The 14,242-nt window shown below is 40.4% G+C and overlaps 1 protein-coding gene across 1 annotated transcript in view; it reads left to right on the forward strand.

The window, feature by feature from the left end:
- Nucleotides 1–11,021, forward strand: part of LOC133275653 (uncharacterized) — a 34,419-nt gene extending 23,398 nt beyond the window's left edge. The window contains exons 3-7 of the mRNA XM_061465678.1: nt 2,082–2,133; nt 2,234–2,336; nt 3,578–3,741; nt 7,657–7,902; nt 8,506–11,021. Of these exons, the coding sequence (XP_061321662.1) occupies nt 2,082–2,133; nt 2,234–2,336; nt 3,578–3,741; nt 7,657–7,902; nt 8,506–9,240 (1,300 nt within the window). The 3' untranslated portion in view covers nt 9,241–11,021. The remainder of the gene's footprint in view (nt 1–2,081; nt 2,134–2,233; nt 2,337–3,577; nt 3,742–7,656; nt 7,903–8,505) is intronic.
- Nucleotides 11,022–14,242: the final 3,221 nt, after the last annotated feature.

The following is a 14,242-nucleotide window of genomic DNA, read 5'->3' on the forward strand; positions in this document are numbered from 1 at the left end:
TGCTGCTGCACTGTGGATTTCAAGGTAGTTACGGTGCCTGATTAATATTGTAGAGCACATTTCTAAAGAATGGCAAGGAGAGGCACCAAATAGATCTAAGGTATTTCAGTTTCTTAATGCAGAACTTGCCCTGTCTATCCACAGTTTATCATAGCTGTCAGTTGCTGAGCCAATTTAAAATAGATATTTCATCCTTTCAGCTTTGTCCCTGAGAATATGAATATTTTCTAAATGGGACAGCTGCATAGAAGGATCTAAGGAACACATTTTTATTTGTATTTCTGAGAACTTGAACATTTTGTTTGTTAAGTCATGCTAAAAGTTCAAATAGCAAACCCAGAAGTGAGACCATCCAGATAACTAAAACGTCTGGGTTGCCAATGCCTGATGTTCAGTGAGGAAGAAATATGTGCTAAGTTGTGTTTTCTTAGAGGAGAACATTTCCTTTGTGCTCTTTAATCCCTAGGTGGGAATATTTTAACAAATTTGCTTGTAACATGGAAGTTATTTGAAACAAGAATATTTCAAAGGAATAGATTTGATTAAATTTTTGTCATGGGTTTTGGCAGGAAAGAGCTGGGAGGAGGGGAAGTAATTAAAAAAAATGAATGCAATGTGAAGAAAGCAGGGAATTACGTGTAGTTCTCCTACCATCTACCTGAATGCCTTGACCACCACACTATTTCATTGTTCTGAGGCATGTTTTGCCAGGTCACTCCTGCTGGCATGGTTCTGGTGTGCACCTGAGGAATATTTACATAAACATTTTCCACCCTGAAGTATTTTCTACTTGGTTTTATCTTGCTTGATAAGGCAACACTACTCCTACTTCAAAGCCTTTCCCTGCTCCCACTTCCTAAATCTGTCTGTTAAGGAAGATCCTTCCCTGCCTTAGCCCCAGGTTCCTGCAAACCCAACACCTGGCTGATGCCATTGTGACTCCTGGAGTAACAGCTATCCATCTGATCTCTTTTGGATTAAATTCTCAAGTGCCAACTCTCTCTTCTCTTTTTCTGTAGTCTTCTCTGATTCACTGGAACAGTGCTGGGGGTGTGTCACATTTTGTTTTCCTCCCTCAATTCACTTGTCACTCAATAAGCATTTTTAAGAGATCCAGTGAAGAAACGAAACACACCACGCCTGAGATGAAGCAGACACCAGCTCCTGTCCAGCCTCATCAGGTGGCCTTTGAGCCCCTATTCTTAAAAAAAATCAGTAAGAATATGGTTACCAAAACCTTGAAATCATGCAACCAAAAAAAGCTTTCATGGAGAAGATTAAATGCCTTGAAGCAAATCAACCCTCCGAACAAGAGCAAAAATGCCAGCCAGCAGCACAGATAGCAGGGAAAACTGTACCATGGGCCACATTCTATCTGTTCAGCACCTTAATGCTCCCATGTGCGTCTGTACTGCCCCATGGAGAACTGCTATACAGAAAGACAAAATACACTTGCTTCAGTCATAATAGTGTTCATTACCGCCAGCCTTTCTTTGTGACGAAAAAGTAGCTGTTTCATAACCTCAATTTTAGTAAAAACATGGAAAAAATGGTTAAGAACGTGCCTCCCTCCAGCCAAGAGGCATGCTTACCCAGTAATCATCTGCCATAGTGCTGTCTTTTAATAAAATGTTCATACACATGCACAACATCTGATGCTTTCTGCTTGCTAGATATAATCCAGCATACAATATTGACTATGCAGATGAAATATTCTGTCTAACAGACAGACCAAAGGCAGGATTTCAGTCCTGCTATTTAGTTACTGGTATGAAAGAGCAGCTGATTGGGGGGATCCTGGCAGGACTTGGCAGAGGTCTGAACTGCTTCTGCTTTTGCAGTGATTCTGGGAAGATGATGAGAGGTCCTTCTCTTTTTCAGCTGACTTTCCACTGCATGAATATATCATTTTCTCCCCTGGCCTACAGGCCTTGGTGTCCTGAGTTTTGGATGCTCCTGTAGGCAGGAGAGCTCATAACTTGCTAGGTCCCCATCACAAGATGAGCACAGGTGAGACCTTCTCTTCTGTGCATCTTTAACTTACTTGTGGGCTTGTTGTTGTTTCTGTCTCTTCTTTTCAGACAGAGAATGTGCCCCAAAAGGAGCTCATCCAACACATGCAGTGACCAGGAGGTTAGTGCTAATGCCTTCAGCAATTTCTGTTTCTCTTTTTCATATTGGCTGTTGCACTGTTTATCTGACAATGTTTACTGGGGCATGTTCTGAGTTGTAGAACAGGATCCAGAACTCCACTGTTGATATCAATGAGCTCCAGCTGGTGGTGCCAAGCCTGGAGAATGAAAACAACAACCACTCTGTGAGCCGGGAGCAGGCGGGTAAGTGCGGGGCATCCATGGGAGCAGGTCAGTGCACCCCGTAGCCCTGGCCAGTTAATCAGATCATTTCTTCCTTGCAGTCCTCCTTGCTGTCTTGCCCATGCACAGCTGGAGAGCCACTTCGCAGCAGAAAGCCTTTGTTGTGGAAGCTATCTCTTGCTGCTCTCCCCCCTCACTGGTAGGGTAATTCCCCTGGCAAGGAGCACGCACAAGCAGAGCTCCAGACGCTGCCAACAAAAGCTGTCATAGCACATGGCATTGTAGAGACACTGGGTTAGCAGAGCAAATATGTCAGGTTCAGGCTGCTACAAGCAACTTATAAAGATCCATAAATTACGGAAGAATTTCACCTGCCATGTGCCTAACCTTGTCCAGAAAGGATGAGGTTTACAATGCTTAGATTGGCTTTGGTCAACTTTGACTCCCGGAGCTAGTCTTTTCTGAAGGACTTTATGGATGACAGTGCTTTAGGTGACATTCAGCTCACAGTGTGTTTCTAAAACAAGAAGGCTCCAGCCAAGCTGCAGATAATGTTACTTGCTGCAATTTTGAGTCACCACACATAAATTGCACCAGTGGTGAAGGCCAACAGGGAGCTTCTTCATGTTATGTTGCTACACACCATCAGTTTCCCACTAAACCATCAATCAACCATTATATACACGCAAGGATATCTTCATAAAAAGCTAATTCTGTGCTCCCAACCACTACAGTTTCCAATCTCCTTCTTTGGAAAAGTCATTGATGACATTGTGGCCAGAGTTCTCCTAACACGGACCAGATATAGATGTACAGGCCTTAAGGATACATGCAGACAGACACCCCTGTGGTAGTCCCTAGAGCATAATGCTGCTCCTGTAGGAACAGGATCACTAGGGTTTAAGCAAAAAAGCATAGCTCCTAATATTAACAGGGATGAGTAAATACAAATATAGAATGAGTTAAGCAAATCTGCAAGTTTCTGATACCCAGCACAACCTTGAATATTTAGTATAAGGGATTTTAGTTTTGGTTTGTCTTTATTAGAAAGCAGACGCAAGGGTGTTCTTCCCCTTTTGTTTTTAAGGGCTTGCAGTTTCAGGAGAGCAAACTGTTGGCTTGAATTTTATTCTGGCAGGTGAGACAGGCAGCCAAAGCCTGCTCTAGCTTGTCTGGGGAAGGAGGAAGGGTTTGTCATGGAGGAGTTGGGAACAGATGTTTTGGACTCTCACAAGCAGTTGTTACTGATCTTATTTTCTCAGTCACTTCCTGCATAGGCAGCACAGAACGGTCTCCTCAGGACACTGACCCAGATGTGCCCTCCTCCATATCTGCAGTGACCACCGAGACTGGGAGCGATGAAGTGTTTATTATTTCTGCTGGACCTGGCACTAGCGGGCTGAGCTTTACCACCTACAGAGTACAGGTAGGAATGTTCTCTGACATCTCTAACAAGCCACGGGATGCCCCCCTTGGGCAGTACTAGTCAAGTCTGTCCATTTATGCTTACTGCCCACTTTACACGAAAGGTAGTGACCAAGCCAGGCAGTTCTCCTAACCCTCAAGCTGAACTGCCACCAAACAATGAGGGCTGTGATCTGAGCAGGCATCTTCCCAGATTTGATAAGAGCAAATGCAGCAGTCTGCCTTGGATCTAACAGCCAATGATGCAGAACTCTGCCAGTAGGCAGTAGGACCAGCCCTCGGAAACACTTTAAAATCATCACCTGCAACAACTGAAGGATCTAGGAGTCAGATCTGCTCTTGCACACCACTACCAAGTGGTCAGGAAGGTTACTCAGCTCCTCAGAAAGCTGGTTAACTGTCTCACCAGGCTGATGTGAAAATTAACAGTGTAGGCTCTAAAAATAAATAGTCAAGCACTTCAAGTGAAAGCAGTAGGATCCTTTCAAACATACACACACAGAAACCTGAACCAGTTCAATAAGTTCTCTTATTTTAGCTCTTTCTCCTTCTCTCCTGGTTATTTGTTTAGAAAGGAGATGATAGCTCAGAAGTCTCAGGTCTAGCTATCACCTCTTCAACCCCTACGCACAGCGCCTGACAGAGCACATCCATCACAAGTCTATATTAAAGCCTTTCCCAGGTCAATACTCTCCAGTGCTCTCTTTTTCCCACAAGAGGGGAAACAACCAGCCCAAGGAGCTCACATGCCCCAGGACAGGCTGTGTAATACTTCTGTCACAGTTTACAAAACAAAAACATTCTGTATCCCTGCACTTGATTAGGAAATTAGCCAGAAGGCCAGGCTGGTCAGGAATTTCCTATGCTAGCGTAAGAGACATACTAAGCTTTTCCTCACATCAGACACACTGGTTAACAGAAAGAGGGAAAGAAAGGAAAATAGTTCTGTTGCGTTCCCTTGCCCAAACACATTACTTTCTGTAGAGCAGGACACTGTGAGCTGTATCATTGACCAAACTGGCCACCCTTTAACACCTTCATTCCTTGGTCCTGCTTTCCAGTGAAGAGAGCTTCACCTGGTGGCAGCCACATACAAATACAACTTCTAGACAGGAGGGAGACCCATTTTCCTTCCTCTTTTCCACACTCTAGTTAGAATAAACAGACTTAAAGAAAAAACATTTCTACTTTGCCATCCCTTCTGCAAGCAACCTATCAGAGGAGATTTATATATATAAAAACAAAAATACTTAGGGTTAAAACAGTCCTAAGTGAAGATAACCCAAAGAATTAAAGCGATTTACCACATAATTAACTCAGGAGGCATCTCCTCAGTGACGTCCATGCCGCCCTCAGGTGAGTTAATGCTCTCAGTCAATTCCCTTAAGGAACAGAAAAACTATCCAGGAAAGCTATAATGGCCTCTTTGAAGGCATTGGTCTTTACCCACAGCTGAAGACTATCCTCATCAAGGGGGGTGGAAATTGAGCACAGCAGGATAATTACAGACCTGCACTCAAACAGGATCTCTTTAGGACACTTGATAATCTGGGTTACCGGATGTTAGAAATAAATGTTTACAGTTTAGTTTCTAAATGTGTATTTTTAGGGTGTACAGTGCAGCTGGCCAGCCTCTGAGCCCCACATAGAGAGTATGGTGCACAGCTTTTGTAAACCAGCACTAGGCAAGTAGGATGAGTTATTCAGTGGTATGTAGCCACTTCCCTAGCAGGAACTAAGGAGTTATCCTCACGTAAAAATATGTGTGAAATCCCGAGCCTTTAGGGTACGGTAAATAACACCATCAGACTCACCTCACACAAATGCTTGACTAGGCAAAGCAAGCTACAAGGAGCTTTCAATAAAAAATAATCCAGAACTTTTTTCTGAGAAATGGTGACTGGCCACTTGGTCTTGTGTTCCCCAGGAAGTGTAAGCCTCAGCTCTGCTGGGCAGGAGCAGATGATAAACTGTCATTTGTTTTTTAGCTTTTAAAACCCATCTGAAGAAACCAATCCCCTGTTAGGAGGCAAGAGGTGGAACAGCAAACACATGTCTCTGTTTATGGTCTAGCATGAGGAAAGGGAGTGTAAGATGGCTTTCAGATGGCTTCTGAGGTGTTCTCCAGGACAGTCCTGGCTTTTTAAGTCCCATTTGGTTTAAGTCATAATTCAGCGTTTGGCTAACTTCTAACTATAACCTCTGACTTCTATTGAGACAAGTTTCAGATGCAAAGGTTTCAGTAAAGAGTATTATCATGGGGGTATAAGAAATACTTTTTTGCTAAAACATTTTCCAAAATCTAGAAAATATATTATTCACCTTTGTATATCTATTCACCTTCCAGTATATTTGTCTCAAAACCAGTGGCTAGCTTTTACACCACTTTGGAAGTACTTATAATAATACTAGAATAATAAATCCTATCTCAAAACCAGTGGCTAGCTTTTACACCACTTTGGAAGTACTTATAATACTACTAAAATAATAAATCCTAAGATAGCCTGAAGAGGCTTCTGATGAGAAGACAGCTGGCTTATAAATAGAGATTGTTACTTTAATCAAGTCTGAGACTAAGAGCTTAATACTGAACAACTTTATCCAGAGCCTGAAGCCTCTCATGGCTTCCTACCGAGATTTTTTTCTACTGTACTGGCTAATTTCTTGCCTCTCTGCCCATCCATATCCAACATGACATTTAAACTAAATAGTTTCTTTGATTTGCACAAACTTGAGAGATTCAGTTTCTCAGAAATAACAAATGACAAGTTTCTAGTTTCTCAGGACTTTCAAATCCAGGACACTGCTGGATTTATTTCAGACCCTCTTTAAGGACTATGTAAACTTTGGGAATGCACATTTTGCATTCCTCTCATGACAACCGTATTCGCACAGCTGAAAATTAAAAATACATACAGAGTTGTGGAACAGGAGGCTTATATAAATAGCAGGTGAAGTATTAGTAAGAATGAAAGGAGATTCATAGCACAATCAGGGATTATTTAACTCTTTTGGCTCTAAACCCACATCAATATTAAGGATAAAAGTTGGGCTTTTAAATGCAACATCAGAACATAGAAAGCATGGAAGAGATCTTTAGAAGTAATATATAGTTCATTCCCATGTCACATCAACTTTGCTTCTACACAGAATTGGTGACAATGGTTTAATGTAGTTTCATCTTCCAATGATGACAATTTTACACCTGTCTGTATCTTGTTTTACTGCTAAAGCATGTTTTCCACTTGAAAAGCATTACTTATATGAAATGAAAATCTCCCACTCTAATCTGAGTCTCATGCTTCTTGTTCTATTCACCACAGACACCAAGAAGAGATTATTCCCTTTCTCTTTGTTTTTAATTCTTTTTATTTTCTTAATTCCTCCCTAACATTGATAGAAAGCACCACTTACTTCAGTCTTCCCTCCTGAGTCATGCATTTTTGCGACTTGTGATTCTCTTGTTGCTTGCTTCTGGACTTCTTTATGCAGGCCCCATCCTCCTTGAAGTTTTGTTTCCCCAGACAGACACATCTGGAGCCTTCCAAGAGCCAAGCAAAGTGGAAGAATTATGTTTTACACAGTGAAGTTTACTACTCTGATCTATCACATAACTCCAGTAAAATAAAGCTGTAGATATTTGATATGTTTGGTTAGTAAGAGTGGTAGGACTTTATTTCTTACATAACTGAAATTTCCCAATTTAGTGTTAAACCTAAAACTGGGGAAGCAAGGTAAAACTTTCATACAGGCAGCATGCTACAAAAGCAACTAGGAGAAGCTGCATTCCTGTGTTTTGTCCTGAGAACAGAACCACTGAAGAATCAAGTCTCTGGCACTTACAGCATATTTTTGAAGTGTTTTTAAAATGTTTTGATAAAAGATGCTGTAAACAATCTTTATCTAATCTTTTCAGGACAAAAATCTAAAAAGAAGTGTCACGAGCCCAGCCTCTGTGTCTGACTGGTTGGCTTCTAATCACACGGCTGCAGGAGCAGACACTGTTGAGAAGGGGAATGCCCAGCTGGAAAATCACTGTCCCAGACAACGCACATGGAGTGCCCGCACTTTCCATGACTTCCTGGCTCCAATACCACAGCTACAGAAAAAGTGGTGTAGCTGGACCACTAACAGTCCCTTCACAAAGCTGGTTGACAACAGTGTAAGTCTTGCAAGGAGAGGAGATCATGGTGCTTGGGGCCTGTCCCCCAGTACTCCCCGCTGCTCGCTGATGGGACATGTTTTCCCCTTGATCTACTGCTTTGCCTCCCCAGCTTGCAATGTGATGCATACTGCAGTCCATCTCTTTTGCCTACCTGTACTGCAATTTTTTCAGGCTTCCCTGAAGTGCTAAGAAGCTGTATTTCCCAGCAGTTAGCACCTGCTTTAAGAAATGATTCCCAGTCCAGAAAAACATTTAAAAATGCCTTCAGACTAGATTATCTCATTGAATGTTTTGACATGTACCTTTTTTCCCCTGGCTATGCCTTAAATTTGTTTTAATTGATATATTACTATTGCATTGCAAGGAATCTGTAGGTGTGGGAGGAATATCTAGGTCTGCTGATTGTAGTCATCAAACCAACAGCTTGTTACAAAGCTAATAGAGGAGATTTCTTCTTTTTCTTAAGGTAATAACATAGGGTTTTGCTAAAGAATGCATCTCACCTTTAACATAACCAGGAATCTTAATGTTTAGTTCCCTTGAGGTAAAAGCTAGCTGCTTTTCATGCCATGTCTGCTAATTTATCATTATTTTGTGCAGGGTTTTCCTACAACTGCAAGATCTCAAGGTGCCTCAACCAGAAAAGTAATCTCAGCCACTGAGATAGAGGGGGCATCAGGGACCATTTACTCCGATTCATCTGCCAGTAATGCTTCATACCCCCTCACTCTGTCTGCACAAAGGCAGAGGAAGCTAAGCTCCTGCAATTTGAAGAAATCCAGGTTTGGGAACCCTTATTTTGGATTTTTAGCCAGTTCCCCAGACAGCAAACATGTGAGGTCCTTGGATCCATCAAGACATCTAGGGGCAACATCTCCAGTTAACAGCCAAAGCCCCAGAAATCTAGAGAGCTCCAACCCACTGAAAATCAACTTGGTCAATGGTTCCAAAACAAAGGAACTTATGTTAGAAACAGATAAAACCAAACCAGTTTTTGTTATTTCTGAGGAAGGGGATGATCAGCAGCCTCTGGTTCTAGCAGAACACCTTAGTCAATGTGGAGATCATCTGTCAGAGCAAACTGCTGTGTATGCTCCAGCTGTGCCAGATAAACAGCCAATGGTTCTGACTGTGGAGGGGAACAGTTCTGCCAGCTTCATGTCAAATCTTCCCCTTTGGGCAAAATCCCCCAGTTTATACAAAGGTCATGTGAAGGCCCCAGGCTCTTCCAGGGAACAGCAGAGCTCATCAGCTGAGGATGCTAATACTACTGAGACCTCACAGAACTGTGATACTGTAGCTGCTCCTACACTAAGCCAAGCTTCAGTCCAGTGATGCCCTTAGAAAGACTGAAACATCAGTTCACAAAAACAGAGACAACAGGGACATGACGAGAGTGGAAGCTGTGCCAAGCAATTGAGCATGGCAGTCACAGATAGATGCAACTTTGTTAAAAACGGTGTTTGCTTTCCATCTGCTGGGACTGAGATTACAATGATACATACAATAGCACAGCACAAATTCAACGTTTTCATATGTTCACTAACCTCATCTCTATTCTTCTGCATGGAATTTTGATGTGGTTTATACAAGAAAGTATCCTCTGAAGAAGTACTTCAGACTGCAGAAAACCTTTTCTGGAATGAGAAATGAAAGTCATCTGAGATGGTTACACCATGGTTTATATTTGAAATGTCAATCAGTCCTCTGCCATTGTGGTATCACTTGAATCTTTCTGTTGGGAGCTCTGAGTTAAATTTTGTTTATAGCTATGCCTGTACAATCCAAGCCTTGCCAAGCCAAGGGTAAGAATTTAATCATGCATGTTTGCGTACAGTTTTGTAAACTTAGTTTTAAGCATTTCATAACTTCTGCACTCTAGCACAGTTTACCAAGCATTAGCATCTCTAATATTACAAACGACGATTATTTCATATCCTAACTCTTTAGAGAAGCATACAGACAAGCTAAGCAATCCAGTACTGGATGCTAGTTCTATAGAAGCCTGATGTAGCTTTATCTTTGTTAGATCTACATAGGCTTAAACCACCTTAGTCCACTACATTTTTAAGTGACTCCTCATGGCAACAGGAGCATGTGTATAAAACCACTGAAATACTAGGGATAGTTTTCAGCATCCAACACTTGGATATTTCCAGCTGCTCTGATCCTATATCCACCAGCTATTTATTGCTGGTAACGCACATTGCCTAGAGAACTATTTCTCTTCCTTTAGGAGACAGGACTTAAAACTAAGTGGGGCAAACTTTGAGTGCTCACTTTCTTCAGAAATGGACTACTAAGTGGTTATGCCTCCCTGGTTACAAATACAGGGCATTCAATTGAACGCTGAACCAAAGGGAAGCATGCTAGTCCTATTGCCTTCAGTAACCCCACCAGTATTTGAATTGGTGATGTTTTCCTATCTTTGCAAGAGACTCCTGCATGTTCAGCCCACAACTTAGAATTATTTTGCTTTCTTAAATGAAAGAAATTCCTTATGAAGCTGTATTTTGCAGGTGAAACAGCACATTGTTTTAAAGCAATAGTATGCCATAAAACAGGTGTCAGAAATATCTTCCATGCAAATCTTCCCCTATATTAGGTACAGTGTGCATTGAGTTATCTTAATCCTTCTATGTGAAGGCATTTAAGTCTGAGTCCTGAAATATTTAAATGAATTATTTATGATTTCACCTTCTATTACAGCTTCCATTTGCCACCTATTAATGTCTGAGATATGCAACACAAGACTGTTGGTTTTGCCTTATATTTTGAGTGTGTGTTTACGTGTTTACGTAGACATAGGAGCTTTTCATCTGGCAGCAGTGGAAGCAAACACATATATGCCCTTTAGCAGTTGACTCAAACATGAACAGCAAACAAGTCTCTACATTTGTTATTACCAGACTATGTTGAGTAGTTTTGAAGCACAAAGGTCTGGCTCCAAGTTGGGGTTTTTTGTTGTTGTTGGATTGTTTTTTTGTCATTGTTGTTTAATTAATGCTATCTGATTCAAAGGGAAGAGTTAATATATTTATGATTGAAGAAAATATTTAGAAATCTTCAGTACTCTAACTTCCATTTCATTAAATTCATATACACTGTAATTCAGAGTCAATGTTCTGTTACTTCTTACATTTCTAAAGATTGAAGTACTGAAATCAACTTTTGAAAAGTACTTGTTCAGTTATTGACAATAGCTACATTTGAAGGGCTGGGGAAAGTGGCTTTTTCAATAAAAGCATGTTTAACTACTCATTTTTACAATGTAATGACACTATTTTTATTTTGCTGAAAGACTAAGTTGTATGGGTACACCAGCACAGCAATCTTCCTAGCAGTTGCTGCAATGGAAGGAGCACAAAAGCTGCTGCAGTATTCAGTCAGCAAACACCCAAGGATTAGATCCTTTATGGTTTCTCCTCAGTAACCTAGTGAGGTAATGAGGTGGTTGTTTACACTGACTTCCTCTACGTAACCGAGAAGAGATATTTCTAACTGAGTGAAGCCTACCTGCCAGTGGCTGGTTTCTGTAGGAGTTTGGATTTCCTGTCACAGGGCTTGTCTCAACACCGTGTAACTCTTCCATCACTGCCAGGTACAGCAGCAGATCGGCAACTACACATGAGACATCTAGTATGATATGTTCAGCACGGACTATATACACATGTATGTTGACAGACACCCTCCTCTTGAAAAATAGACAATATTCAACACTGCTGCTTATTCTCAGAATTGAGGTGGCTGATACACCAAACTACTCAAAGGTGAGGTTTTCTGCCACTAGAAGGTATTGAAGCCCAACACCTAACTGCTGCAGGTACACAAAGGTGACCTTCTCACTCTTGGTCTGCCCTGAAGAGAGTCAGGAGTACAACATATGGGAGGACTTAAGTTCCTGACTTGGCTTTTGAAGATATTTTCTGCCTAAAAAAAATATATTCACTCAAATTAACTGCTAAAGAGATATCTGTGTTTTATTTCATACCTTCAAAGAATTTATAAAATATTTTCTTCCCCTTACAGCTAAAGGAACTGTTTTGAGACTCTCCTCTTTTATTCCACCCTCCAGGAACAGAAAGTTTCCATCCCTACTCTTCAAAAGAGTCATCACACAAATTTAAGCAATTTTGAAAGCTCCAGGTGGAATAAAGTATTCTAATACTCTTAGCCATAAATATTGACTAGGATTAGTTTTTAGATAGTATTACTTACAGCATTTATTTTATTCCTAACAGCTATGTTACTTCTGAGTGCTATGCTGATACTTTGTAATGACCTCATAACTCATACATGGGCTTGGGAGTCAGTTATACCTTTGCGTAATGCGGCAGTTTACTGGGCTGTTTTGCATACAGTAACTAAGCAGCAAATGGAATAAGCATGCTAAATACTCACTGAAGAGGAGGAAAATAATTCCAATCACAAATGCATAGGAAAAATGTGTCCAAAACTGTTATGGTGCTACCAAACAGGAGTATTCTTTTCAGTAAAACTGGATGTGAATAATGCTAACTTTAATTATTCTCGAATACACCAGAAATCCTTCTAGCCAATTTGTTAAGTAGACTGAATATGACAAAAATACATGGGTATTCTCTGTTTTTTTCACTGTTGAAACAGAGCTTCAAAATAAAAGCTTGAAGCTATGCAAGCTGACAAGAATTCTCCGTGTTAGGTTTCTTACTGTCAGGCAGTCAAAATAGTTGAGCATGGAGGCTCAATGGGAACAATCCAAAAGATTTAAGATGCAGCTGCCGCATCCTAACTTTGAGGATTCAGAGTAGCATTCAGCAAGAAAAATCCATTTATAAACTTCTTAGCAGAAACACAGGTTCCTTTCAGAAATCTAACTTGCTTTAAAAGCAATTGTTACAAAGCAGCCTACTCATAACTGTCTGAGGGTTTTTTCTCCCCATGAGAAGGGCACATGGAGCCAAGACAAAACACATCTGACTCAAATAGTCCTGTCAGGTACTAGATTTTATTCTAAAGAATTAAAGATTAATTTGGCTTGGGAAAAATAGGTAAGTCTTAAGCCAACACTTACCTAATAAAAGCAAGAAAGTGAAGCTCAGCAGCACTGAAAAGAATACCCAACAGAGACCAAATATAGCTTCAACATATATTCATGGTCTGTCTAGAAATGTCTTTGATGTTAAACCTCATATGGCACACTTAGCATTTTTCATAATTCATTTCCTATGGAAACTAATGAGCTTAAGGGTGAAATTACCTCATTGAAAGTCAAAATGGTGAAGTGTGAAGAAAAGAAGGATGACCTGAAAAGCAGATTTAGAAGCAATCTTTGCATATTAAGCATTGCTGTGGGAAATAGTATAATTAGTTTTCTTCAGAAGTTATTCCTTGGAATTGTGTAAGCGGTATTTCAGCTCCCAAATATCAGCGCAGAAAGAATGTTACATAAAATAGGTGGGAAAATGCAAAATCTCAACACATTCTTTTTAAAAGAGATCCTTTTCCTAACTTCTAGGAAAGGACTACAATATAATGACTGTTGGTTTATTTTCAGAGGTTGTACAAAATAAAGCCCCATTCCAGCAGATATTTCTGAGAGGCCATAAGAAACCTGATTTTCAGAGCATAATTTAGAATTCTCAAATGCCTAGCTCCTTTTACTTGAGTCAACTTGTTTTCCTAAACTCTTGCTGTAGGCTAAGCATTTGCACTACACAGTTCTACTGAAGACTAGAAATTGATACAAAATGGATGTATTTTGTTTGCAGAATGATTTATCTTTGAGTGACAAATACCAGGATTTTTCTATTAAAAGAAAACAGTAGCAGAGCTTAAAAAAAAATATCCTACACAGTTGCTGATTCAAATACTTGAGATGCACTGAGGGCTTTCAGATTAACACTCACTTTTGAAATTAGTATATGGTCAGCTGCATAATGCCATATATTGCATTGTCTTCCTCACAATAATTGTACCAAATTTCCCCATTCTTTATGCAGGAAGTGCTTGAAAGAGCTTATGCTGTGCCAGAACTGGCCACTTGATAGGAGATAAATCCAAAATCCGCAGCTTCCTCAAACTAAGTTAGTTACAAGTCATTGTTTGACATAATGGAATTTAGAATACTTAAACCTTCCAATGTAAGTGCAGGGCAAGCCAAAACCATGATAAGTTTTAAGGTCTTATCAGCTTGTCTTTATGACATATAGAACAACACAGCATCTTCACTTTCACACTACTTAACCTGAGTTTGAACTTCTATTAAATTTAGTCTGAAGAACAAATGATAACTGGTTTAACTGAGAACAGTGATACAGATTAGCTACCGCATTAAAGGATATCCAGCTTCAAGTAT

This window comes from Pezoporus flaviventris, unplaced genomic scaffold, assembly GCF_033815535.1.
Source record: "Pezoporus flaviventris isolate CSIRO_AGI_PZ_B2104156 unplaced genomic scaffold, CSIRO_AGI_Pfla_v1 ptg000041l, whole genome shotgun sequence".
Lineage (NCBI taxonomy): Eukaryota > Metazoa > Chordata > Aves > Psittaciformes > Psittacidae > Pezoporus > Pezoporus flaviventris.